At 66.6% G+C, this 25496-nt stretch overlaps 2 protein-coding genes across 3 annotated transcripts; both read left to right on the forward strand.

Moving 5' to 3' along the window:
* The first annotated feature begins 2407 nt into the window (after window positions 1-2407).
* Window positions 2408-13362, forward strand: PALM (paralemmin). The gene is made up of 10 exons (XM_035308676.1): window positions 2408-2443; window positions 3762-3940; window positions 6698-6746; window positions 7542-7622; window positions 7720-7850; window positions 8666-8792; window positions 8950-8971; window positions 9134-9193; window positions 10230-10361; window positions 11738-13362. The coding sequence occupies exons 1-10, from the start codon at window positions 2408-2410 to the stop codon at window positions 12304-12306; spliced, it is 1386 nt and encodes a 461-aa protein (XP_035164567.1). The 3' UTR covers window positions 12307-13362.
* A 3855-nt stretch (window positions 13363-17217) lies between these two features.
* Window positions 17218-23721, forward strand: MISP (mitotic spindle positioning). Of its 2 annotated transcripts, XM_035348443.1 has the most exons (5): window positions 17219-17374; window positions 19376-21536; window positions 22458-22669; window positions 22892-22930; window positions 23158-23721. In XM_035348443.1, exons 2-5 carry the CDS (start codon window positions 19505-19507, stop codon window positions 23242-23244), a joined length of 2370 nt encoding a protein of 789 aa, XP_035204334.1. In that variant the 5' UTR covers window positions 17219-17374; window positions 19376-19504; the 3' UTR covers window positions 23245-23721. The 2 variants fall into 2 exon arrangements, with proteins under 2 accessions (XP_035204335.1, XP_035204334.1); XM_035348444.1 differs by lacking the exons at window positions 22458-22669; window positions 22892-22930; window positions 23158-23721 and adding an exon at window positions 22248-22419 and having other exon boundaries at window positions 17218-17374; window positions 19376-21550.
* Window positions 23722-25496: the final 1775 nt, after the last annotated feature.

Raw genomic sequence — 25496 nt, forward strand, 5'->3', positions numbered from 1 at the left:
GGGGGGGGCAGCCCGGGGGGCTTCTCGCAGCCCGGCTCCTGCCGGGGGCGGCTCCGTGCGAGCCCGGGGATGCTCTCCCGGCCCCGACCTTCTTTGTGTGCCGCGGTGGGGCCCTGCCCCGCTTGGCTGGTGCCTGCGGGCCGGCTCTGGGCTGGGCACGGGGCTCCGCGGGCGGATGGGGAGAGGGGGGCATGGGTGGGGGCACCATGCCCGTGCTGGTCTTGCCTCTCTGGAGGGCAAGGGGCAGGCTGCTGCTCGACGCCTGGTGCCAGCGAGGGCAGCCCCATCACACTCAGGCCTTCCCTTCCCTCCCCGTGGCTCCAGTCCCACCACATCATGGGGGGACCCCGGCATCTCCTGGGTTTGGCACTGGGGACTTTGGGGGGCATCCATCCAGCCCAGCCGGGGGGCCTGCACCTTCTGAGTGCCTTTCCCTGCGCTGATTAATGGGCTGCCTGCTAATGAGGTGCTGGGTGCTCGACTGGTCCTGCTCAGCTGCCAGCTCCCCTTGGTTTGGGGGAGCCCTGCTGGGGGTGCTGGAGGCGGTCGGGGTGATTGCTGCCTCCTGTTGGGGTTGGACTCCGGCTCGCTGAGAGCAGTGTGGGAAGCACTGTCAGGGGGCTGAGAGGGTTTCAGAGGCCTGGGTGCAATGTTTGGGATGGAAATGGGGAGGGGGTCAGCCCCCAGGCCTGGTGACAGTGCAGGGCAGGGCGGCAGCTCCTGTCCCCAGCTCCCCCACGCCACGTCTCCAGGCTCTGCTCCTCCCTCCCGAGCCCCTCCGACACCGGAGGGCTGCAGGATAGACCCCCCCGGCTGCCCCCGGGGGACAAGGAGCCCTTTGGGAATGTGCCAGGGCTGTTGTCTGTGTGCTGGAAATACCAGATTGTTCCTTTTCTTGACTAAAATCCCCGCTAGGGAAACATGCCCTGGAGGTGAGAGGTGAGCACGAGGCTGAGCAGTGAAGCAGAACCCGAGTGTGCTTGGCTTCTGTTTGGGCAGCTTCAGCGCAGCCCCTCCTGGGCGCTCAGGGCTTGGCTCTTCTGGAGACAGGTCTGGAGATTTGGGGCTGGAATAAATGTGCAAAAGTTATTGCTGGATGCCATGCCGGGCACGTGTTCTCCCCGGGCAGCTGTGGGTGTGTGAGCAGACCTAAAGCTCCGGCGCTCCTGCACTGGCTTCCACCGCGGGTCAGTCGTGCTCTGCAAAATTCAGACCCTTGTTGTTGGGATGGGGGCGTAGGAAAGCCCCGGGTCAGGAGAGGCCCATGGCAAAGCACTCCCTGGACCTAGGCCTGGCTCTGCGGCCGCTAATGCGTGCTGGGGAGCGTGCTGTGGGCTTGGGTTGGCTCTTGCCTTTCCTTGGCATTGGCAGAAGCTGGAGGAGGGTGCTGGCCGCTGAGAGCTGCTAGTGCCAAGGGAGGTTTGGCTAAAAGCTTCCAGCTCTTATAGAGGCTCTGCTGGTCCCACCGGGGCTGCTTTGCTGTCCTCTGCTCCTGCTGCTATTGATGCTGTTGAGTAGCTGGAGATTTTGCATCTCCACTTCTGGCTGCTCTGATAGTTCTTCCCTGCACCTTGCTGTGCCTCCCCCAGGCTTCTGGCCTCCTCGGGAGCTGGGTGCTCTCCTGGTCCTGCCCTTCCCCACCATCCCCAGCCCTGATCAGGAGCCGAGAGCCTTGCGGAGGAGGAGGATGGAGATTTCAGCCCTGGGGACTCTCCCTCTGGGTGGGACTCAGGGTCCTGCTCTCCCCTCCATGTGCCTCTGTGGTGAAGCAAAACCCGGTCCTCCGTGGTTCCCAAGTGTCCCGGAGGAAGCCATAAAGCTCGGCCGCAGACAGCCGCACAATGGCACCGCAGCCCCCGCGCCAGGACCCGGGGCTCGGAGCTCAGCCCACAGCCGCCAAACGCGGCCCCGCGGCGCAGCCCTCAAGTGCGCCCGGCTAGGCAGGAACTGGAGCAAGAGCAGGTTTCCTTGGGAAACTGCTGCTGCTCGCTCTCCTGGTTCCTGGCCAGAAATAGCCACTTTCCCCTGTGCTGGGGGGCAGCTCACGTCTTCCGCACCGCGCCGGGCTCGGCCAGATGGGCTTTGGCACTGGAAGTGGCTGCAGTGGGGCTGGGTAGGGCGGGCAGGGGGCTCTACCTGTGGAAGCCTCTCCTGGGCCCCCTGTGCTGGTGGGAGCTGAAGAGCAAGGCTGGGAGTGGAAAGGACGTGCACAGGTCTGAGGGGTCAGGGCAGGCCGGAGGGAGGGTGCAGAGCTCGGGGCTGGAGGCAGAGGCGGTGACAGGGAGCCTGATCTTCTGAGTCTGTACTTAGCGCTCGCACCCACTGGGAGGGGAGCGAGCCCCTCAGGCCCCAGACAGTCAGCCCTGGAGCTCCCGGCGGGGAGGGGAGCCCGGGCTGGACCTGCTCCATGCAGGTGCTTCCTAGTGCGGAGGAGCTGGACATGGTGTGAGGATGGAGCTCCCTGCTGGGGACTGTGGGTGCTGGCTCAGGGCTCGGTGTCCTGCCAGGGCTCTGCACAGGAACCACGTCCCCGCCGGCTGTGTGGAGCCTCGTGTGCCCTCATCTTCATGGCGTTGGTGTGGGAAAGCTGCGGTGCCTCGAAGGAGCGAGGACCGGGGACAAGGTGACGCCACCGGGGTGGCCGGAGCCAAGCGCCACGTCCCCGGGTGGTGCTGGAGCTGCTGGGCTGCCTGGGGGGAGGCAGGCTCTGCTCTCATTCACAAACCGTGTGGGTGTTTCCTAGTGGAGCCTTGCTCCTCTAACTGGAAGGGAGCTGGAAACCCAAGTGTTTGGAGGGCACTTGAACCATTGTTTGAAAGATCTGTAATTTTCCAATCAAACTCTCTCCTTGAGCCTCCGTTCATCAAATATTCATAGGATCCATTTTCTCCTGGCACTCCCAGCCCACGTCTCAGCCCCAAGAATCAATCAGCAGCTCTGCTGCTCTAATGCGTCCTGCGTTTTCGGGAGCTGCCACCCCTCCTACCGCCTCCCCCCTCGGTCCCGTCCCCTCCCCAGGCAGCGGCGCTGGATGGGGCCACGCAGCCCGCGGGCACCTGCAGGGCTCAGAGCAGCCTGGCTGTGCGTGGCGGAGGCTCGGCCTCTCCTTGCCATCACGGGGAGCCTTGTCCCTTCCCGCCCCAGCCTGCTGGCTGATGATTTATTTGCCTTCACTGTCGACGGCTGTCGGCCCCGGGCTGCTGCAGCCCCCTCCCCTCTGCACCCAGCTATGGGTGAGGGTGTTCGAGGGCGGCCCCGCTGCCCGTGGCGGTGCTTTGGGGGGCTCTCAGCTGCCCCACGGCAGCAGCACTTGGGGCCTGCTTTCCCCGGGGGTCTGGCTGTTGGTGTAAATCAGCACTGCTCCTGCATGGCTGCCTGTGCTGCCGCTGCTTGCACCCATGCTGGGCCCCGCACCAGGGCCCGTCTCGCCGGGGCCTCTCCCTGCCCTCTGCTCTGGCTCGGAGCTGAGCGGGTGGGAACGGAGCGGAGGTCAGGGGAGCGGAGGAGCAGCTTGAAACAGCTCTTCGCACATTTGGATGAGCTAATGGGAAAAAACAGAGGAAGGCAAATAAACATTATTGTTTCATGTCAGGCGGGGAGGAGACAAAAGGTCACGGGCTTCCCTTGTGATGGTGGAAACAGCGGCATCAGCAGGGCTGGAAAGAGCTGGAGAGCCAGGCAGGGAGCGCGGTGCGTGCTCGGGGCGCGTGCGTGCTCACACGTGGGCGCGTGGCTCTGCCCGAGGACTGCTGCCGTAGCAGGGGGAGTTCCCCCGGTGCCGTCTGTGCCCCTGGTCCCAGCGACCTCATTTGTTGTGCCACGGCCACGAGGTGCATCAGAACCGGCTGGAGGAGCTGCCCCGGGACGGGCAGGGCTGGGACGTGCGCGCAGCGGGCACCAGGCGAAGCATGAACCTGTTTGCAGGAGCTCACGAGACCCGGTGAAATGAGGCGTGGTGGAGGAGGGGGCTGTTTAGTTTTTTTTTTTTTTTTCTGCCCTCGTGGTTCCCGAGGGGGGTGACGTCCCCAGACTTGGTGCTGCTGGGGTCTCGTTTCCGCCCCTCCGGGCACCCCAGCTGAGGCTGGAGCTTGGCGCTGCCGAGGCCTCCCGGGGAGCCCTGGAGGTGCCGAGTCCTTGGCCTGGCTGTGCCCTGGCCCCAGTCCTGCTGCTGGGCCCCCTCGGTCCCTGGGGCACAGCATCCTCCCTCCCGCGTTGCCATGGTGCTGTTGCCAGGGCGCCGTTGCCATGGCGATGTTGCCAGGGCGCCTGGCTCAGCGCGGCCATCCCTCATCCCTCATCCCGGGGCTGCCGCCCCCTGGGGACAGCCGGGGCTGGGGAGCGGCTGCCTGGGGGGAGCCTGGGGTGACCCCGGCCCCGGACCACCCGGGGGCTCCACTCACCAGCCCCCAGCCCCGGGGGTCCTGTGGAGCACGGTGACCCCCCTGGGATGGGAAGGGCAGGGGCTGGGAGGCTGGAGGGAGCTGTGGGAACCCCCCCGCCCACCCTTCTGCCCCCACGCCCTGTCCCCATGGGCAGGGGCCTGGGGGCTCCAGGATCAGCCCCACCGTGCCCCTTCTCGGGGTCTGGAGGTGAGGGATGAGCGCCCAGGGCCTTGTGGCTGAGCTGGGGTGCACCCAGGGCTGGGGGTGTGGGGGGGCGGCAAGGGGGCGTCCAGCCTGTTCTGCGTCTTTCCCTGGGCCAGGAAGATTCCTGGCTTTCGCCCCGGGAATGCAGAGGCTTCAGCAAATAATGGAAAATAAAGACGATGGAGGAAAAGCAGAACAGAACGTTTCAGGAACACTGAAAAAGTTTGGATCTGCTGCACGGGGCAAGATCCAGGAAAGAAGCGGGCTTTGGTCCAAAGTCCTCCGAGGCCGGGGTGCCGAGAGCCAGGCTCGGAGGGTGCCCGTGGCCCCGGAGCAAGGCGGCCCTGGCACGGGGCACCCCGGGGCTGCCGCGGGGCTGCCACCAGCCTGGTCCCACGGCTGGTGCAGGGGAGGGCGGGGGGGCCCTCGGAGCGGCCACCGAGGGGTGTCTGCAGGGCACAGGCGGTCTGGGGGCTGCCATGGGGTCAGGATGGCGGGGAGGGAGCGGGGCCAGCCCCTGGTGCCCTCTGCTACCTGCGGGACAGGGAGCAGCTCAAAGGGAGCAGGGGTGAGAACGGGACCCGCGGACGCGCCGACTCCCTTTGGGGTTTTAAGTATTTAATTTCCCAGCTCGGGCGCAGCGTGGGGACGGCGGGCGGGCTGCCAGCCCGCTGACAAATGGAGGCTGCTGACAGCGGGTGAGCGCATGCATGCGTGTGCAGAGCGGTCACGGCATCACCTCAAACTGCACCAAAATAACCGCTCCGAAGCGGCCCCGTCCCCGGTTTGTTTGTTTGGCCTTGATTTCACGCGCTGCCAGGATCCGGGTGCGGGGAAATCGCTGCCTTCGAGGAGGAGGAGGACAGAGACGGGGGGGGGTCCTCTCGTGCCAGCGGGACGTGGGGCCAGGCGTGGCCCCGGGGGGTGCCGTGTGTGGGGAGCAGGTGAAGGTCACCGCGGGGCATCACGTTTTCCATGACCCCTTCAGGAAATGTCCCCGTTGTTTTTCCGGGGCTTTCTGGAAAGCGGCGTTGTTTTGCATGCCATGGAAATGTTTTGCTTGGGGTGGGGACGGGGGAAACGGCCTGAACACAGCAGTGTCTGAGGGCGGATGGGAGGGAACGAGCCGAGGGGCACTTGCAGCTGCCCTGGTTGCTCTGGGAATGCTTTGGGGCCACCGCAGCCCCTCTCCCTCCCTGGCAGGCAGGACGGTCTGTGCTTGCTCTGAGCGCTGCAAACCAGCCCGGTGTGCGCAGGGACAGGACCCGCGGGAGGCGGTTGGAATCCCACTGTCCCCCGAGCCTTGGCCACCCCAGCTCCAGTGCTCCCAGCCAGGGCAGGAGCTCCTGGGAGCTGTGAAAATGGGTTCGCACTTAGCCCGTTTCTCCCCGAGACTCACTCCCTTTGCTCCTGGCCCTCTTGGGCTCCGCCATCCCTTGCTCTGTCAAGCAAATGGCAATGATCCATCGCCTTACGCCACCGCCGAGCCTCCCACCCTAATTACTGCCGCAGCTCAGCGCTTCGTTAGCATCGGCTGGCACGCAGCCCGCCTGCTCCCAGCGGCACCGCAGCCTCCCCAGGTCACAGACGGGCCCCGGGCAGGCGTCTCCAGCCCGGCTGCGCCCGCACCTGGTGCTCTGCGGCACGCCAGGGCCGTGTGGCTGCGGCCGTGTGGCTGTGCACGTCGGTGTCTGTGTGTGCACGTCGGTGTCTGTGCTCGTTGGTGTGTCCGTGTCTGTGCACACAGCAGAAAGGTCTCTGTTCAGGAAAGGTGTCGGCAGCCAAGGAAGGGGCTCGCCATGGGAAGTGCGAGGCGGGTTTAGCAGCGGGTGGCCAGAAGAGCCCCGCTCCAGCGCCTCCGTAGGCACCGCGTCCACCCGCGTGCCACGGGGTCACCGCCAGCTGCAGGGGGACAGCGGCGAGCGGGTGCCCGGAGGAGACGTGCGGGGCGAGGAGCGCTCGGCTTCGGGGTGGCGAAGGGCAGGGGAGGCAGCAGCCAGCGGAAGGGAAGAGCTCGGCTTTTGTCTGTGCACGGTGTCCAGCCCGCTGGCCGCACAATGTCCCCGTTCAGCCGGCCGCGCGCTTCACGGCTGCTCTGTGCTCTCTTGCAGGGCTGTGGAGGCCAGCACCCTTCAGCAGGAGAGGCTGCAGGCCATCGCGGTGAGTGCCCTCGGGCGAGCAGGCGGCACCTTGCTGCTGGCCCCATGTCCCGGCCCCAATGAGGTGACCACCCCGGGACCCTCCGGGCTTGGTTCTGCACCTCTGGACCAGGGGCAGAGCTGGCGGCTGGGAGGGTTAATTAACAAAGCGGCACCTTGATGAGCCCTGAGGGAGAGGGAAAAGAGTGAGGAGCCCCCCTTTGCCCTTCCCCAAGGGCTGGGGCTGGTGCAGGACCCGGCCCTGCAGGGTGCAGGCTCTGCCGTTTCCCTGCCCCTGCCCCGCAGCAGCTCCCTGGCCCCCGGTGCCGCCGCCGGCTGCCAGCTCCCCGCTCCCCGTCCCCATCGCTATCAGCCGATCTGTGCTGTACAAAGGGCAAATTGTTTGGGGCCAGAGGAGGAAAAAAAGCGAGTGACGCTTCCCAGGACTGGGACTGACTCTGCTAAAACAATCTGGACCGACCCCAGGATGTGCAGTGAGGCGGGGCCGGGGGAAGAGGCCGCTCGGGGCTGGATTCCCCGACGCTGTCCGGCTCTCGCTCAGCAGGGCCAGGCGAAAACAGCCCGTGCTCTGCGCCCTCCGTGCCTCAGTTTCCCCCAGCGCTGGGCTGGCGAGGTGCAGTCCCCAGGGGGGAGCACGAGGGAGCAGGGTGGAGGCGAGGTGAGGGGGCTCCAGCCGTGCAGACCCGAGCCCGGAGGCTGCCCCCCCCCCGGGATGGAGGCTCCCCCCTGCCGGCGATGCCCGCTGCTGCCCCTGCCCCAGGCCGACCCCGGCTCTGCCGCTGTCCCGTCCCCGCAGGAGAAGCGGAAGCGTCAGACGGAGATCGAGAACAAGAGGCGGCAGCTCGAGGATGACCGGCGGCAGCTGCAGCATCTCAAGGTGAGGACCCCCTGAGGACCCCCCCCCGCTCCAGGGATGGGCCGGAGCCCCCGGCCTTGGGGGCGGCAGGACCGTGACCCCCCGCTGTGCTCCCCAGTCCAAGGCTCTGCGGGAGAGGTGGCTGCTGGAGGGGGCCCCGTCCTCCGCCTCCGAGGAGGATGAGGCGATGAAGAAGCAAATGCAGGAGGATGAAGTGAAGACCAAGGAGCTGGAGGAAACCATCCAGAGGTAACAGGGCTGGGGGTGGCGGGGCCGGCTGGTGCCGGGGAGCCCACAGCGTGCTGGGGACGTGGTCGGAGGATGCCCGAGCCCCCCGGGCAGGCAGGAGGCCAAGAGGCAGCTCGGTCCCCACGTCGGCCACAACGGGTGCTGCCACCACGCTGCCACCATGCTCAGGATGAGCGGGGCCGGCTCCCCGGGCACCTTTGGGTGGTTGCGGTGGCAGGAGGTGGGGGGGGCAGCCCCCTCCCAACCCCCAGCGCTGTCCCGGCAGCCCGGCAGGAATGCACCCGGTCCCTGGCTGTGCCCGTTAATTACCGGTTAATTACCGAGCATCGGAATGGGGCCAGGCCAGGCACGAAGGGGCCTTTGTGTCCGTGCAATGGCGCGGGGCATTCCTCTGGGCTGCAGAGGGAAAGGGCAGCTCGCGGGGAGACGGAATCAAAGGCTGGGAGCTGCGGCCCCGAGGTGCCCTCGTTCACATGGGGGGGATATGGGGGAAATCGGGGGGGCTCCCCCAGCCCTGCCGCCTCCGGGGGCTGCATGGGGGCTTTGCCGGGCCGATGGCCGGGGCTCTTTTCTTCCTGGGAAATGTGATCGGGGTGAACGCTTCTGGGAGCAAACCGTGGATGAAGTGGCGTCGCTCTGTGCCACCAACCGATGGCACTGCCAGTGCCCACGGGCCGGGTTTAATCATCCCGTGGGGCCGGGGGGCAGCGCCGCGGGGCTGGCTCGGTGGCAGTCTGTCCGGCTGTCCCTGGGTGTGTGTCGCTGCTCCGTGCTCCCCGGTCTGAGCGCAGCCCCCGGCCCGGTTCCTCCCCCAGGCTGGAGAAGGAGCTGGAGACGCTGGAGAACAGCAGCTCGGTGGCGTCCACCAAGGAGAACCTGGCCGAGGTGGCGGCGGTGCCGGCCAAGGAGGAGAAGGCAGAGAACGTCCCCAACGCGCAGAAGGTGGGCACAGCCGACCCCCTGCGGGGCCGGGTGGGCAGGGGGTGAGGGGGTGAGGGGCTGCATGCAGGGGGGCTGTGCTTGGTGCCTCGCCACCGGGGCTGGGTGCACGGGGCGGTGGGTCCCCTGCAGCTCCTAACCTCGCTCTTCTGTTTTGCAGAGTCCCCTGGGCACGGCCGTAGGTAGGTGACCCTGGACCCCACATCCCCCTGGTAGGGGGAGCCCGTCCAGGGGGCAGCGGGAGGCTCCATCAGCCCCGGGGCCATCCCGTGGGCCTGTGTGGGGCACGTGGGTGGCTGGGGATCATCTCGGCTCAGGGCGTCGCTTCTCCTCTCCACCCCCAGCCAAGAAGGTCTCCAGCAGCCCCATGAAGGCAGTGGAAGGCACTGACATGATGAAGGCAGGTACGTGCCCACTTCCACGCGAGGAGCACTCCCTGGTCGCTTCCCTCCTCCCGCCCCGTGGCATCTTTTGGCTCACCGCCCTCAATGCACAGCCCATGCTGCAGCCCTGCCACCAACGATCCCCGCCGCTCCACGAGTTTCCAAGGCTAGGGCATAAAATATCGGTTATTTGCCATCGGAGGGTTCGTGTTTGGTGGAATCCCGCGGCTGGTTTGCTGTTCAGGGCCCCCATCCCCTCCCCATTCCATGTCTCTGCTCCAGTTTCATCCTTTGCCTCCTGCTCTGTTTGCGGCTTCTCGGTGCGAGGGAGAGGAGAGACGCGGGGCCGGGGCTGCCGGGGCTGCCTGACCGCGGGAGCTTGCTCAGACGCTGGGAGCAGGCAGGGGCTGCGGGGCTGCAGCAGCCGGCGCCGAGCCGCCCGTGCTGGGACAGGGCTGGAGCTCCTGGAGAGGTTTTGCTCTGGTCTGGGGACGCTCAGACTGGGCTGCGGCACTGGGAAGAACCCGGCTCTGTGCCCATGGAGCCAAGCGCCACCGGGCCGAGGTGACCCCGGTGCCCGCGGGGACCAGCTGCGGAGCTGAAGGATCGATGCTGAGGATCGCCCGTCCCACGAAGCGCAGGGGCTGCCCTGCCACCTCGGCCAGCACCAGCGCCATCAGCGCCGCGTCCCACGAGCGTGATCCTGGCCCCAAGCCCAGGCCCCTGCGGCTGGCCCCACTCGCTGGCCGGACAGACGGACGCGGCGGCCGCCGGCCCTGCTGCCCCCTGGGGCCGGCCCTGCAGCCGCGGAGGTAAGGGGATGCCAGCAGCACCAGGACGGTGAGAGCCCCGTGGGTCCCCGTAGGAGGGCTGTGCCCGGGATGTTGCACCTGCCTCTGCCTTCACTCCTCCTCGCTGCAGCCTGCCGCCTTGCTAACGCCGCTGAGCACCGCTGAGCACCGCGCCGTGCCGCTGCGCCTGCCCGCTGCTGGCTGCTGAGCACGGGCTGGGGAGGGCCGGGGCCGCCGTGACGCTCACTGTGCTCTTTGTGTCCCAGCCATGTACTCAGTGGAGATCACAGTGGAGAAGGACAGAGTTACTGGGGAGACCAAGGTCCTGTCCAGCACCACCCTTCTCCCCCAGAACCATTGTCTGCAAGGGGTCAAAGTGTACGAGGATGAGCTAAAAGGTACGGCCCCATCCCGCTGGCAGGCGTCAGGAGCAAAGGGCAGGGGACGAGGGACCAGCTGCCCGAGCATCCCATGGGCACCGTGGTGAGGAAGGGCTGGGGCAGCTCCTGCTGCCTTCACCAGCTCCACAGGGGAACCGGCTCAGGGCAAGCCCTCGATAGCCCACCCTGTGCCCCAGCCAGCGCGGCGTGGGAGCCATCCCAGCACCGTGGTGTGGATGGTCCTGAGGGGCCAGCCCAGTTTGCACGTCGAGTCCCTGTGCTGATGGGGGGCACAGAAGAGGATCTGCTGCGTCCAGAGCCCCAGGAGCGCATCTCACCAGCGAGGCGATGGCACTGGCATCGCGTCGGTCCGGTGTCATGGGCACCTCCCGTCCGGGGACAGGATGGTGCTGAGCAGCTGGGCTGTTGGGGATCCCTGCGACCCTGCGCCACCCAGGCTGGCAGCACAGACCCCATCCCCTGGGTGATGCAGCTTTAGGCACCAGTGCCTGCTTTTGGGGCACCCCAGGAACCTGCTTTGATGGTGCTGGTGGCACCGAGGGACAGCTGTGTCAGCAGCGAGGACTGGCTGCGGAGCTGTGGAAAACGACGGGGAGCTGCGGTGGCTGAGCAGAGCCTGGGCTCCATGGGCTGGCTGCAGCTGGCCCTGCTCCACGACGTCCTCCCTGTGGAGGGAGGGACTGTCACCGCCACCTCCATCACGTCAGCCACCTCCGTCACCTGCCTCAGCACAGTGGGACCCTGCGCTGCCCGGGGGCCCAGGACCCCCCGTTCCCAAGGAGGTGTCGAGGAGCCCCCTCGGCAGTGAGCAGCCCAGGTGACTCCCAGCCGCGCCAGCCATGCCTGGCCCGGTCATTATCTGTTATCGCTCGTCTGACTGCGTCCCGTGGCTGTTGCACTGATCATCACATGATGCTCCAAGTCAAGTGGAAAATGCGATGCGCTGGGTGCATCCCTCACCGCCGAGCACGGCTCCTCCTGCCCTGCAGCGCTGCGAGTGCCCATGCACTGCGCGCTGCCAGCAGAAGACCCCGTCCCTCCACGGGCACGGGGCCACCAGGCACTGCGGGCACCAGGGCGCATTGGGACCGGGTGCTGAGCTCGGGGACCTGCTGCAAAGCACCACCTCGGCCCGGGGCCTGGGTTCAGAGGTGCCAAGGGCTGGGAGCGGCTCCTCGGGTGGTGCCGTTGGTGCAGCCGCCCCACTCGCTGCACAGAGCAGGGGCTGGGGGGGCTGGGGGCTGCCAGGAGGTGAGCCTGGCCCGGGGGCAAGGGGGCGGCGCGGGGGAGCCGGGCTGCAGGAGCGGGGCTCATCCTGGTGCAGCCCGAGCCCCCTCCCCGCCACCCCTCACCTCCTCCTCTTGTCCCCGCAGTGGTGCACGCGGTGAGCGCCGAGGCTGGGGCCCTGCAGAACGGGGCCCACCCGCTCAGCTCCTCGGAGGTCGACGAGCTCCTTCACAAGGCGGACGAGGTGACCCTGAGCGAGGCCAAGGCGGGCGAGGAGGTGCCCGGCAGTGCCCCGTCCAGCCAGAAGCCGACGCCGCGCAGGGAGATCACGGGGCTGCAGGCGAAGCCGCGGGAAAACTCCACGGCGCTGCCACCGGGCGAGGGCGCGGAGCCGAGCCGGGAGCAGCCGGTCACCATGATCTTCATGGGCTACCAGAACGTGGAAGACGAGAACGAGACCAAGAAGGTGCTGGGGCTGGAGGGCACCATCAAGGCTGAGCTGGTGGTGATCGAGGACGCCGAGAGCAAGCCGGAGCCAGCGGGCAAGGACCACGCACCGCCCAACGGCACCGCGCTGGAGCCTGCGGCCGCCGCGCCGCAGGGGGAGGAGGCCCCGGGCGGGCAGAAGCTGGGCGCCAACGCCACGGAAGCCAAGGAGGCCGAGCAGGACATGGACGCGAAGAAGCAGCGCTGCAAATGCTGCACGGTGATGTGAGCCCCGCGGCCGGCGAGAGCAGGCTGCCCCGCCGAGCCCCTCCGCCCCCGCTCCCCAGGCCCGCGGCCCCGCAGGACACAGGGTTATTTACTGGCCAGACACAGCCCCCTTTTTTCTTAAGAACTGGGGAAATCCAGCGCGGTGGTTGTAAAGCCTACAAAAGGCGGCAGCACACCGAGGCCGTGGCATCGCTCGCCCCGTCTGTCCAACGCCCGCTCCGTGCGACACCCCCAGTGCTGCGTGTGATATTTATTAGAGACCCCCCCCACGCCCCACGTTTCGCCTGCCCCTCCCCACAGCCCTGCCTCACCCCGGCGCAGACACCGGGGGCGTTTTCCTCCTTCCTCCAGCAATTTCCCACCTGCCGTTGGAAGACGGACGCCGGCCGGGCCAGGGGACAGAGACAAGTCCAGCAGCCGGCAGGACCCGCGGTCACCCAGCCCGCAGCACGGCGCGAAGCCCCCCACCAGCCCTTCCCTGCACCTCCAGCGCCATCTCTCCAGCACATCCCCGGCCCAGCTCCATCCTGGGGGCTTGGCCATCGTCGGCTCCATGATGCTGGGCTCGGCCGGGCTGTCGGTGCGGTGCCGGGAGCACTCAGGGTGCTGTGGACCAGGCACAGCCCCCTCGGGGTGGGCGCAGCCTGGGTCCGGGCAGGGAGCCTGGCTCCGCTCTCCTGGACTCTCCTCTCCGTGCGGGAGCTCCTCGCCCTGCTGCTCGTGGTGACGGCAGCCATCGGCCAGGTACCGACGCCACCACCGCTGCCGCGGGGCCGTTCCTCCCTCAGCTGCCCTGCCGCTGTCCCTGGGCTCCAGCACCTGAGGGGGGCGAGCGGGGCCGTGTCTGGGTGCCCACTGCCCATGCAGGGGGGCGGCGATGGCTGGGGGCAGCCCGCGAGGGCAGCGAGCGGAGGGGGAGCGGGGGGTCCCAGCCCACAGGGATGGGATCGGGGCTTGGACCTGCCTGTGACACCCCGCAGCAGCGGGGGGGTGGCCCAGAGCCCCCCAGCCCTGCCCTGGGATGGCCCCCGCGCCCTCACCACGTCCTCCTGGCCCCGGGCAGCTGCAGCCGGAGCTGCCCCGGCCGTGGCAGCTTTGCAGAGCCAGTTTGAGGGTCACCAGTGTCAGGTCCCCGGCCCAGTTCACCCCAGGCATTGGGACTGGGGCCTGCTGGGGGGACTGGTGTCCCGTGCAGGGTGTCCCTGGGACGCTGTCTCCGTGCCCTGGCTGGTGGCGTGGTGAAGGTCGGGGCCGTAGCTCCGTGCCAGGACCGCCAGCAGCCTCCCTGCCCCACGCCCCAGCCCGTCAGCGGGGATTTCACCACCAGCATTAGCGTTTCCTCTCCACTGAGACCTGGGGCAGCAGGGGAGGGCTCCACCGTGGCCAGCCGGGCACCCGTGGGTGCTGAGCCTGGCCCAAACCCTGGGTGCTGCTGGCAAAACAGCCAGCACGGGCAGGGCTCCTGCTGGGAGCCTCCAGCTCCCCCAGCCCGGTCCCCGAGGTCCTGGTCCGAGTGGGTCCTCGCTGCAGCACAAAGCCAGGCACGCCGGGGGCCCTGCTGCGATGTCCCAGCTGCCACCCCAGTGCCACCGAGGCTGCCATTTTACCCCGATCGTGTCTGCGGGGTGGGGAGCAGGGGCTGGAGGCTGTGGGGGGCTGCAGGGGCTGGCGGTGCTCCAAAAGCCCCTGGGAGAGGCAGAGCCCCATGGGGGCAAGGGGAGAGCCTCTCCTGCCACCTCCAGTGTCACAGCCAGGAGGCCCCTAGTCCTTGGGCGAGTGTGACGTGGGGTGCTGGGGCTGGGTGCTGGGGGGCATCTGCCCCATTAATCCCTGGGGGTCAGGGCTGGGTCCCCCGCAGGGTTTCATGTCACCTCCTGCCACCCCCTCCCCGGGTGCTGATCCCAAACCAGGCCCCCTGCCACCCTCGGCACCCCCAGCCCCCCGGTTGCCTTTGGACCCAGCACTGGCCCCTGGCAGAGGCAGGATCAGGATCAGGCCCCCGTGGGGCTGGGGCTGTCAGGGGGCAGCAGCAGCGAGGAGCCCGGCCGTGCCCCAGCCCCGTCCCGGCGAGCCCCGCGCCGTCCCCCCGCCTGGCTCAGCTGAAGTGCACTTCCCGCACCCCCCCCCGTGCTTTTTACTTGTGACGAAGCCGTTTGAAGTTCCCCCCCTCCCCGGCCCCCCCGTTGTTTGTAAGACACCCGAACCGAGCAAATAAACTGTGTGAATAACCAGCCTGGCGCCTCCGCCTCTGCCTGGGGACCACCTCGGCCGGGGCGCCGCTCGCCCACGCTCAGCACCCTGAGGTGGGCGCTGGGCACGGGGGTGGGAAGGGGCCGGGAGGGGGCTGCTGGGGAGGGGGCGGTGGCCGGAGGTTGGGTCCATCCCCCCCTAGTGCCATGGGGTAGAGGCCTGGTGCACCAGCGGGGTCTGGAGCAGGGTCTGGCCCCATCTCCCCAGGCACCCCGTGCTGCCCCCCCAGCCGCGCTGCCTCGGCTCCGTCTCCTCTTGCCCCTGCCCAGAGGCTTCCCGTCAGCCTCTCCCCTCCTCCCATTTCACGAGTGCAAGGGTCACGGGCAGGGGCATTTGTGCTGCCACTGCTGCCAGCAGCCCTCCTTGGCTTGGCAGCGTTCCCGTGCCGTGCTGGCAGCGGGGCTGTGCCGGTGCCCCGTGCTCTGGTCCGGGGTCCCCAGCTCCTCCCCACGCCGGCACCGAGCGCCCTGTTCCCTCTGGAGCACCGGGGCTGAGCCCGTGCGGGGCGGGGGCAGAGGTGCTGGCTGGCCGGGCTCCAGCGCCACCAGGTCTCCCTGCAGGATAAATCCCCTTGCTTCCTCCCCTCCTGGCAGCAGGGTGCTGGCGGCACACGGTCAGGGTGGCAGCCAGCTGGGTGAGGGCACGCTGCCTTCGCCCCCTGCGTCTCCAGCCCCTGCTGTGCCACGGAGGTGTCCGTCCCCAGAGCGACGGTGACAACACGGGAGGGAGATGTTCAAGTACACCCCGCCGTGGCAGGTCCTCTGTGCCACCCTGGAGCCCAGGGCGCAGGTAAGGGCGGGCAGCCTGCTTGTCATCCTGGCATCGCCGCGTCCCTGAGGTGGCAGTGGGGGACGGGGAGGGTGGGCACCGGGATGCTGAGAGGGAAGGGATGCCGGTGCGGTGCTGGCAGGCACGCACGGGTGAAGATGTGGCAGCCTGGGTTCCTGCTTGTCCCAAGGGGACAGTGATGGGGTCAGGGCACCCCAGGGGCCACCGCTGTGCAGCCGAGGGTCTCTGCCCACCTCCAGGCTGGTGGGAGCCGCACGGAGCTCACCCCAGGCTGGGCTCGGGGAGGGCAGCGCTGGTGCTGGGATCCCAGGGTTCATTCTGGGCAACGGGGCCCCGGCTTTGCCCGCTCGCAGAGCTGCCCGGTGCCAGCCCCGGGCTGTGCACACATCCGCACCCGCCGCAGGGTGTGGTGCTCGCCCGTGCTCCACGGCCGCTGGCGTGGACTTTGTCTCAGCCCCACGGTAAAACAGGCGCCGTGCTCCCTCCCGGAAACACAGAGCCGCCGGTGGCCGCACCAAAGCCGCCATCCCCACGGCCAGCGGGTGCCGGCTGCTCTCCCACGGGAGCCGCAGAGCGCGACGGGGCACCCACAGGCCGGGCAGGGGTGAGTTGGGTTTCCCAGTGCCCCACAGCTGGGCTGAGTCGGGATTTACACCCGTGCCCTGCTCGGGCCTGGGGCTGGCAGCCGGGGCCGGGATGGGTCGTGCGAGGGGAGCGGGGTCCGGGGGACACGGGGCTGTGGCAGAGGCTGCAAGACGAGGATGTGGCCAGAGGACGAGGATGGGGACACCCTGCCCCAGATGCAGGCACAGCGAAGGGCAGAGCACGGTGGCACGGGGGGCACCACCCAGGCCGGCCGGGATGCCTGGTGCCAGGCAGGGCAGGGTGCCCTCGGTGCTGGCTGCTGGCGGCGCTGCCGCTCTGCCGGGCTCCGGCATCCGTGGCCCAGGGCACCGGGAGCATTTCAGCCACCACAGGTCCTGTCCTCGCCCGTCAGATACAATGGCCCGAGGTTTCCGTATCCGGCACAGGGGCTGCTCCCTGCTGACGGAGCTGCTTTGGTCCCCAGGCAGGATGAGGGCCGAGGGGGCTGGCAGGGGCGGCGGGGCCGGGAGCACCAGGGCCGCCACGGCAGCAAGGGCGCCCGCCCCAGCCCTGCCTGCGCAAACACGGGGTTATCAGGCAGCTGGCACGGGGAAAGCTGGGCTGGGAGAGGCCCCGCGGTGTAAACAGGAGAGTGCGAGCTGCCGGAGCGGCGACTCCCTGCTGTTTGCTCAGCCTGCGGGCTCCTCCGCACGGCTCCCGGCAGCACCCCACACCCCGGGGCCAGGCTGCTGCAGCACCCAGCCCTGCGCCCGCGCGGCTCCCGGCGCAGCGGGGATGCTGGTGGCCAACTGGCCGTGCCCCCGCGCCACCTCCCTGCGGGGGGCTGCCTGCTCGCCGGGAAGCAGCACAAGCTCTGCCCGTTTGTGCTCCTCGGTGGGGAGAACCCGGCCACGGAGCCAGGGCAGGAGAGGAGCGTCTGACACCCCCCTGCTCTCTGGGGCTTTGGGGCTCTTCACCGCCGCAGTTGTGTCTGTGGAGAGGCAGAGGGTGCCCAGAGGAGGGGGCACTGGTGCAATAGCACGCCAACACGGTGCTGCCACACACAGCACGTCGCTGCCTCGGCACACGGGCGCGTTGGTGCCCCGGCACGCTGCTGTGCCGGTGCATTGCTCGTCGGTGTGCACCGCGGGCCATGGGCCAAGGGCACGGAGGCTGTGCAGGCGTGGGAGCCATTGGCAGCAGGGCGATGGGTGGCGTGGGGGGGCTGGGAACGGGTCATTGAACCCAGGCCAGCGATGAGCCCAGCTGAATTCTTGGAATTCCTCCACGGGGCTCAGGCTGAGCTTATCAGGGCCACGCAGCCCTGGGCCGCCCCGGCAGCACCCACACCCCACCGCCGCCCAGCCAAGCCACTCCCCGAGGACGCGGCTCAGGCGGGTGCCACCCTGGGGCATGGGGACCCCCGTGCCGATGGCTCCAGGACAGTAAGTGCGGTGTGGCGGGGCAGGAGCGAGGGCTCAGGGCGGCCGTCTCCTCCCAGCAGCGGGGGCACCGATGCCCACGCAGCAGGGTGGGTGCGGGGGGTACGTGCGCACCCCAGCCCTATCTATAGGTGGTGCGGGCGGGGGGGCTGCCTGCAGCTGGCTCGCTCCTGGGCGTCACAGGCGTGCCGGCAGGACTGGGGGCACAGGGGCCTGTGTGCTCGGGGTACGTGGGCACAGAGCAGGCAGGGGCCGGGCAGGCGATGCCTCGTCTGAGCCCCAGGTTTGCGCAGGAGCCACCAGGTGCCGCAGACCTGGGACATGGTCGGGAGCTGGGGCGCTGCCGCCTGTGCCCCTTGCTGGCGGGTGCCACTGCTGGGCGCAGCCGGAGCTGCCTGGGATGGCAGCGCCGCGCCGTGCCCACTGCGGGATCCCCAGGGTGGGGGGACCCTGGAAAGCACCCGGCGTGTGTTTGATGGCGAGGGCAGCCGGTGGGCACTGCGGTGCTGCCCGGCCCAGCTCCCCCCGATCCTGTACCCCCAGGGCTGAGCCGGGTCAGGCTCTGTCGGCACCGCTCTGCGTGGAGCTGGGCCTGCCAGGGGTGCTGGCCCCCGGTGCGGTGCTGCCGGGAGCTTCTGCCAGCCCTGCTCCTCTCCTTGCCCCCCTCTCCTCCTGCTGCCAGCAACCCGAGCTCCCCAGCCCTACCAGCAAGGACTTTTGGCCCCTCCAAACACGATTACCCGTGGGCAAGTTTTCATTGCCTGGGTCACCACCGACTGTAAACGGGCAATAACGGATTATGGGAAGGGAAATAAAGAGCTGTGGGAATCCAGCTGGGCACGGAGCAGCTGGGGAGGGCATTTCCCAGCAGAGCCCAGGCCTGTTACTGCTGAAGACAGCGGGGTTAAACCGTGCGGGGGCATTGCCCTGCGCCCTGGGACACCCCAGCTGCCCCTAATGGTGTCAGCGCTGCCCAGCCCCGGGTGCTGCCCCCCAGGAAAGGCTGAAATTGCCCTGGCAGAGGGGCTGAGGAAGGGCTGTGGGTGCTGCCCACAGCAGCATCGCTGCAGAGGAGGCACGGCCGCAGCTCCCCGACCTGTTCGGGGAAGCGGTGGTGGGGTCGTGGTGACAGCGCCGCTCGCCCGGCCCCCTCGGGGCTGCGGCGTCCCCCTGGGAGCAGCGTTACCTGCTGGGGGCAGGGACCCGCCTGAGCTGCCCCTCCCTGCCCGGGCACCCGCTTTGTCACCCAGCTATGGCCCAGTTAGCAGCGGGAGGACCCACACCAAGGTCAGGGCAGGCGTTTCCTCACGGTGTGCGTGATAGATGGGTTAAAGTCCCGTGCTTTTTATGAGCCATGAAACCATTTTTATGATCCTTGCTGTTTCAATAGTCTCAGTGACTTGGAGCTTCCTTCCCATAAACACACGAGGAGAAATTCCAGGCAGAGGTAGGCACGGTGTCGTCGGCGCCTGTCCCAGCTGTGGGCCCACGTACCCAGCGCCACCCAGGGCGGATGTGTGCCGAAACCCACAGCCAGGGCGAGGACAGAGCAGGCAGAAGCTGCCCGGGGTGGGGATGGGGCTGGCCTGGAATCACCCAAACCCGCGGCCTCGCAGCATGGGGCACCGCTGCCCAGCTCCCGCAGCGCAGGCGATGCTGGTGGTGTGGAGGTTTGGCCTCTGCCACACGAGGCTGTGGGTCCGGCGAGGGACGCTGAGAGGAGTGGGGACAGGATCTGGATGTTGGCTTTTGGGCAGTTCCCTTTGAGACTAGAGAACTGACCGCTTCTGTCCAAGAACTGCCATTTCTGGGTAAATGGAGCAAATCGCTTTTAAGACATCTTTATCTTGCCTTACTGGTGTCTCCCCCGTGGGCTCGGGTATCGCCCGGGCACCACAGAGGTGCCACTCTGGACAAGCATACTGGGTTGGAGAGGGAGCTGCGCCGCTCCGACTTCTGCTCCTTGAGCTTCTCCCGACGGCTTTTCTCCCCTCCTGCCTGCAGGGCCAGCAAGATCCTGCCCTCTGCGCAAGACCTCTTCAGGTGAGCCCGGAGCCCGAGGGTGACCGTGAGGCCGAGCAGAGCCCCCAGCCCCAGGAAGGCGGAGAATTGGATGCTGACTCTTCCCAGGAGATGGACAGGGTCACCAGGCACCTGGTCTTCCAGCTCCCGCAGACCGCGCACAAACACGGCCCCACGCCCGCGGATGGCGACGATGACGTCTTTGGCCCCTCTCCGTGCGGCAGCCAGAAGGTAGAGAATGGCTACGAGTGGAGAACGAGGCTGAAGTCGCCCTCGTCTTTTCTGGATGGTGGAAAGGATGTCTGGACCCCTTCCCCAGACAGGGAGTCCAGGCTGGAGGTGGTTCGGTCGGGAAGCCAGTACGACCTGAGGGCTTACCGGGGTGAGAGGAAGCCATCGAGGCTTTACGAGGACGACGAGCAGGAACAGTACAGGATCCTTCCACCAAACATCTCGCCCGAGAAAGCAAAGGAGCTGGAGGACGAGAGGAAGGAGGTGATCCGGGGGCAGGTGGTGAGGAAGAGCTCCACCATGGCCGAGAGGTGGAGCTCCATGGATGAGCTGAGCTCCATAAACGTGGGTGCGGGCGGCCAGGGGGAAGGCAAGCACAAGGGCACCAGCACCTCCAGCTTCGCCATTTACTTTGACAAGCCGTCCTCGGGGAGGGCAGCAACGCCTGTCGACCCCGAAAGCATAGACAGGGAGCAGATCAACTTCGCCGCCGCCCGGCAGCAGTTCCTGATGCTGGAGAAGACCAACCCGGGCTCCCTGTTCAGCCCGGGGCAGCAGGCCATGTCTCCGAAGCCAGAGGCGGTGACAAGAATCTCAAGGCAAGAGTGGCAGAGTCCTGAGACCACCACGAAGGCTGAGAGAGGTTACGGCAACGCTGGCGCGCCCAGCCAGAGCAGGACAGACACGGGCACTTACCAGGTGTACAACGTGTCCTACAGGACGCCCGTGAAGGCGGAGGTTTACGCTCAGGGAAGGGACGATGCTGGAAGGTTACATCCCCTGGGGAAAACATCCAGCCTGACTAAGGCATCGTCCAGAGACGACCTGGACTCTGGCTTGGGTGAAATGTATACCGAGGGCAGTGCAGGCTACGTCAGCAATGGAAGCGTGTCCGGCGAGGCCTTCAATGGCCTCGTGGACATGAGGAACAGCAGCAGCAGCCCGGACAAGGAGCTGAAGGCCAGCAACGAGACGCCCATCGAGCGGGAAATCCGCAGGGCAATGGAGAGGGAGGAGAACCTCTGGAAAGAGAGGGGCATCCAGCGGCTGACCTCCAGCAGCGAGCTGGTGGAAATCCAGACCAAGCCTCTGCTCTCCATGCACGCGTCTCCTGCTCCGGGCAGGAAAGGGAAGGACAAAAGCCGCGCTTCCTTCTACGTCCAGCGGGAAATAGAGCAGGAAACCAAGCGTGAAGAGGATCTGAAGAGGCAAGGGCGGCTGCTGGGGCTCTATGACCGGGGGACGCAGCAGGAGCTGGACGAGCGCAAGAAGGTGTTTGAGCAGGAGGAAACCCCCCCGCCCAAGCCGGCCCCCGGGAGAAGGGCAGAGGAGCGGCGGAGCTGGATCCACGAGGAGCAGTCCTCGAGCCACAGCTTCGGCCCCGCGGAGGACACGCGGGCTGGGAGAGCCCTTTCCACCCACACGGTGAACCTGACGCGCTCCCAGGCGGCCCAGCCCCGCTTCGTGCTGCCGGCCGGTGAGAGGGGCCGGGGGGAGCCCCTGGCGCACGAGCACGCTTCCGCCAGCGGCAGCAGATGGGCACGTGAGGATTCCCAGGGAGGAAGGCTCCCCGGCTCCACCCCGAGCCCTGCGGGAACGGGTGTCCTGCGCAAGGAGTACTTCTCCTTCCCCTTCTGGAAGCCCAGGATCTCCTTCGTGGACAACATGGGGACGCAAAGCCCGCTGAGGCGGGAGAAGGGCCTGGACGGGGAGGACGGCCGGGACGAGCAGTACACGCTGAGGACGTGGAAGCCCCAGACATCGATGCTGATCGAGGAGGAGATTCGGAGCGACCTGCAGCGGGAAGAGGAGCTGCAGGAGCAGCGCAGGCGGCGGCAGCTGATCGACGGCTCCTCTCTGGTCAGCAACGACGGCTTCTCCAAGGAGGGCTCCCGCTCACGCCACAGCTCAGGTAAGGGGAGGAAAGGCATCGCAGGAGCGGGGCAGGCAGCCGCATCCTGCCCCTGCCCCCTGTGGCTCCGAGTCTCAGCAGGAGCGGGCAGGGAGCCCTGGGGCGCCCACATGGAGGGATGAGAAGCGACGAGGGAGCAAGATCCCAAGCCCACAGCCTGTGCGAGGTGCCCCTCGCAGCTGGAGGTGGCCTCGCACTGCAGCAGGGGGATGCAAACGGGGGACAGACCCCAGCCCTTGTCCCCCCCCAGCTGTGGGCCAGCTGCAGATGTCCCATTCCAGCCCTTGTCCCGAGCTTCCACGCCGAGTCCCTGAGCCCAAACTCGCAGGAGCTGCACCGGGCACTGCCCCTGCAGCCCGACCGCGTCCCCAGCCCTGCTGTAAGGGCCAGGTGCCCGTGGCAGGGCCGGGTCCGGGAAGGGGGAAAGGCTGCGGGGCACGGGGTCCGAGTTGCTCCCCATGGGGGCTTGCAGAGACACCTATAGGGGCCCAGGTGTGTTGGTAGCAAGCTGTCTTGCCAGAGATGTCTCTCCTTGGATGCCGGCCCTGTAGTCAGGAAGCAAAAGCGCTCGATGTCGCGGAGCCAGCTGGGCACAGCCCCGGCTGCCCACGGGGAGCAGACGGGCTCAGCAGGGGCAGCTCTGTGTTCGGCCCCAGAGCTGCTCCGGTTTTGATGACTTTTTGTCACATCATCCCAGCAAAGTGCCGAAAGGGCCCAGAAGTGCCCAGCACACGCATTTCCCCTTCCTTGGCGCTGAAAACCTCGGGCTGGCACCCAGGGGTGGGCTCCCAGCGCTGACCAAGGACCCGCAGAGGTCCGGCCCTGCGGCTGGAGCCCGGCCCCGCCGTGGGTGCCTCCAGCCCCGGGATCGTCGTGCTCCTTGCAGCCCTCGCAGCCCGGCCCCTTTCTCTCTCCCCAAAGCCGCCTCAGGTGCCAGCGGCAGCTACTCGGTGTCCGGGTCCCCGGTGCCCATCCCCGCCTCACGCCCGGCGGGGGTCCTGGGCCTGGTGTCGTCCTTCACCCCGCTGCGAGTGGCGGGTCCTGCCCCGGACAGCACCGACGGCCTCAGCCCCGACTCGGCTCGCTCCAGCCCCTTCGAGGAGAGGAGGAGGAGGACGAAGGAAGACGGCAAGGTGAGCGCCCCGGCCTCCAGCATGCACGGGGGCTGTTGGAGCTGCTGGGCTCTGGTCCCAGAGGCAGGGTGGGGCGGTGTGGAAGGGTCCCGCCATCTGCTGGGGGTCCTGGCCCAGGGGACCCCCGCGGTCCCCGTGCTGTGCTCGCACAGCCTGTGCCCACCTCCCCTGGCATCTCCCTGGGGCCGCCGCTCTGAACCTTTTTTTCCTTCCTTTTCCCAGTACGCAGGCATCGAGCCCGTGGACAAAATCAACACGGAGGTAAGGCCCCTCCTGGCCCTGGGGGACGGGGATCGGGGGGCTCGGGGGTCCCTGTCCGGGGCTGCTGCTCCCGCCCCGAGCGGCCGGGGGGGGGGCAGGCGCCGCGCGGGGCTGAACGCCAAGGGCGGGGGCCCCGGTTAGGGGGAGGGCAAGTTGTGCGGAAGGGATCGCTTTTTTTATACATGAAAGTGTTTTTATGACAAATCGTGCTTTCTGTGTCCCCCCAGGTGGTGGAGAGCACGCGGGTGGGGCGGCACAAGAGCGCCATGGCGCAGCGCTGGGAGGCCGGGCTCTACGTGCGGGACGAGGACTGAGCGGCGCGGGGCACAAGGCGCCGCTCCGGGTGGCCGCGGCAAGCAGAGACTCGTGCATCGAAATTGCATCCGTTTTTAATAGAACAGATGATCCTTCCGATAAATTAAACGTGCTCATTTGTTTCCCCCCATTCCCTCTGAGGGGAAATAATACTACTTATTTAAGGGGGTAACAACCAGATCACTTTCTTTTAATTTCTTCTGCAAGGAGACAGCTAGATGAAGAGAAATCATACGGTAATTTAACTTCTTTCTCATTGCAAGCTGTGTCTCTTACCAAAAAAAATAAGTTTTATTTCTGAGTAGTTTTAGGTTCTCAGGTGCTGCAGCCCCAGCCGGGGCTGCTGCCGCTGGATCAACACCGAGCTGGGAAATCGAGGTTTCTGATCAAGTCAGGCAATCTGCTGAAGCGCAGTGATATCTAACATGTATTAATGCTGTTTATTTTGCTAATTTATTAAAGAGTCATTCCTCTCATTCCTCCTGCTGTGCTGTTTGCCCAAACACTCCGCCGGTTCTGCAGCCGGGGGTTAAAACGAGCGCCGGCGTTTCAGGAGGCCGGGGCCGTGCCTCCCGCTGCAGGGGCGAGGGGGCCCGTGGCGGGGCCGGATCCTGCCGACCAGCCCTTCATGCAGAGACAAGCGGGTGTGTAGCTGCTGGATCATCCCGCCTGGTTCTCTTTTCCCCTTGGGCCCCACAGCGAAGAGGGGAAAGGACGGGGTGGTGTCCGGCCACGTCTCCGGGAACGGCCCGGCAGCAGCCCCTGCCCTGCGTGCTCCTGGGCAGCTGCAAGCCCAGAGCATTTGGTCGTGCTTCTTGCAGGAAACAAATGTTCCTAGAAACCCGGTTCCACCAAACATACACGTAAATACATTTTATTAAACAAGCAAACAAAATTGGGACACTGCTTTGCTTTAATTCTTCTTACAAAAAGTGTGTTTCCAAGTCCCCTAACTGAGGCCTCTCAGAAGCCCTTTTTGCAGAAGACACCGCTCCTAGCAACAGCCTACGCTGGGTAATTTCCTAATTATTTAAAATGTTTACAGCTTGAGCTGCTGTGACATGCGCTGGGACAGTTACTCGGAATTTCTGAAAATGCCAGGCCCTCGCTTTTACACAAGGAACCGTTTCTCTGGCTGCTCGTTTCTTCTGTGAGCAGCAATTAATACCCTTGATGAGATGTAGTTTAGCCATCTACGCAGGATGCTACTCATTTGTTTGACGTGCAGTTAACTAGGAATTTAGCTTAGAAACATTGTAAGACAAATAGAAGGATCCACAGATATCCTCCCACGTATAAAGAGGCAAGCGACGTTCCCCTGGCGTGTGAACACGGCGAGCAGAGGGCTTCAGGGAGGAAGGAGGGCTGCTTTCCCTGCCCAGGCTCTCCTTTGGGCAGGCCTCCCGCAGCAGGCTCTCGGTGCTGCTGAATCCAAGCTGCCGGCAGCCCCGGGGGCAGAGCTGTGCCCGAGGGCAGGCTGTGGGGAGTGGCCGGGGCCAGCCGGGAGCTGTCGGTGCCGGCTGTGCTGGACCAGGGCCGATCGCCGCCACCTGCAAGGTGTGGGGGCAGCAGGGCCCTGCTCGCGTGTTTACTTCGTGTTTTTGTCGTTGTTTTCCTGTAGCAAGCCAGAGGGCCAAGAGAGGCCGGTGTGACTGTGCAAGGATTACGTGAATTCTGCTGACTAATTGCGCCACCTGATTTTTGAGGTAGCAGCCTTTCATTAAGGAGCTTTGGGGTGTGGACTGAACAGGTCAGCACAGAGGAAATACAAGGCTGATCTGCCTGCTATCTTCTTCTTTTATCCAGCAAGGGTAAACCCGAGCCCTGTGGGAAAGGGCTTGCTCTGGCTCTCGCTGCCTGTTTGCGAGCTGCCCAGTACGGAGCCGCGTGTGGCTGGTTCTGAGCTGGGCACGAAGGGTTTGCGGGTTCCTTCAGCCACAGCTGCTGCGCTAAGAACGCAGGCTGGGATCGACAGCACGAGGAAAGCTGGAAGCCTCTGAGCATTTGATTGAGTGAGTTTTATCTTTTTTATGGCTCCTCAAGCATCTGTAAGTTATTTGGTGATATTAAACTTGATCAGCGCTGCTTCTGGCCAAGGCCCTGGCCACAAAGGCCTCCTTAAGAACCTGTGAATGGGGGCTCCGGGGATTTCAAACGCCCAAAGCTGCACAGGGCCGGCTCTGTAGCCAGGAGCACCGGCAGGCGTGCTGCAGAAGAGAGCAGTGAGTGTGCTGGTGTTTTGGGAAGCTGT

This window comes from Oxyura jamaicensis, chromosome 28, assembly GCF_011077185.1.
Source record: "Oxyura jamaicensis isolate SHBP4307 breed ruddy duck chromosome 28, BPBGC_Ojam_1.0, whole genome shotgun sequence".
In the NCBI taxonomy this organism is placed as follows: domain Eukaryota; kingdom Metazoa; phylum Chordata; class Aves; order Anseriformes; family Anatidae; genus Oxyura; species Oxyura jamaicensis.

Bases quoted from the DNA above. Each gene is read 5' to 3' on its own strand.
- PALM (XM_035308676.1), top strand. From the start codon at position 2,408: ATGCAGGTGCTTCCTAGTGCGGAGGAGCTGGACATG. The intron at 3,941-6,697 runs GTGAAATGAGGC...GCTCTCTTGCAG, and splicing joins GCAGGAGCTCACGAGACCCG to GGCTGTGGAGGCCAGCACCC. The intron at 6,747-7,541 runs GTGAGTGCCCTC...CCGTCCCCGCAG, and splicing joins AGAGGCTGCAGGCCATCGCG to GAGAAGCGGAAGCGTCAGAC.
- MISP (XM_035348443.1), top strand. From the start codon at position 19,505: ATGGACAGGGTCACCAGGCACCTGGTCTTCCAGCTCCCGCAGACCGCG. The intron at 22,670-22,891 runs GTGAGCGCCCCG...TCCTTTTCCCAG, and splicing joins GGACGAAGGAAGACGGCAAG to TACGCAGGCATCGAGCCCGT. The intron at 22,931-23,157 runs GTAAGGCCCCTC...GTGTCCCCCCAG, and splicing joins TGGACAAAATCAACACGGAG to GTGGTGGAGAGCACGCGGGT.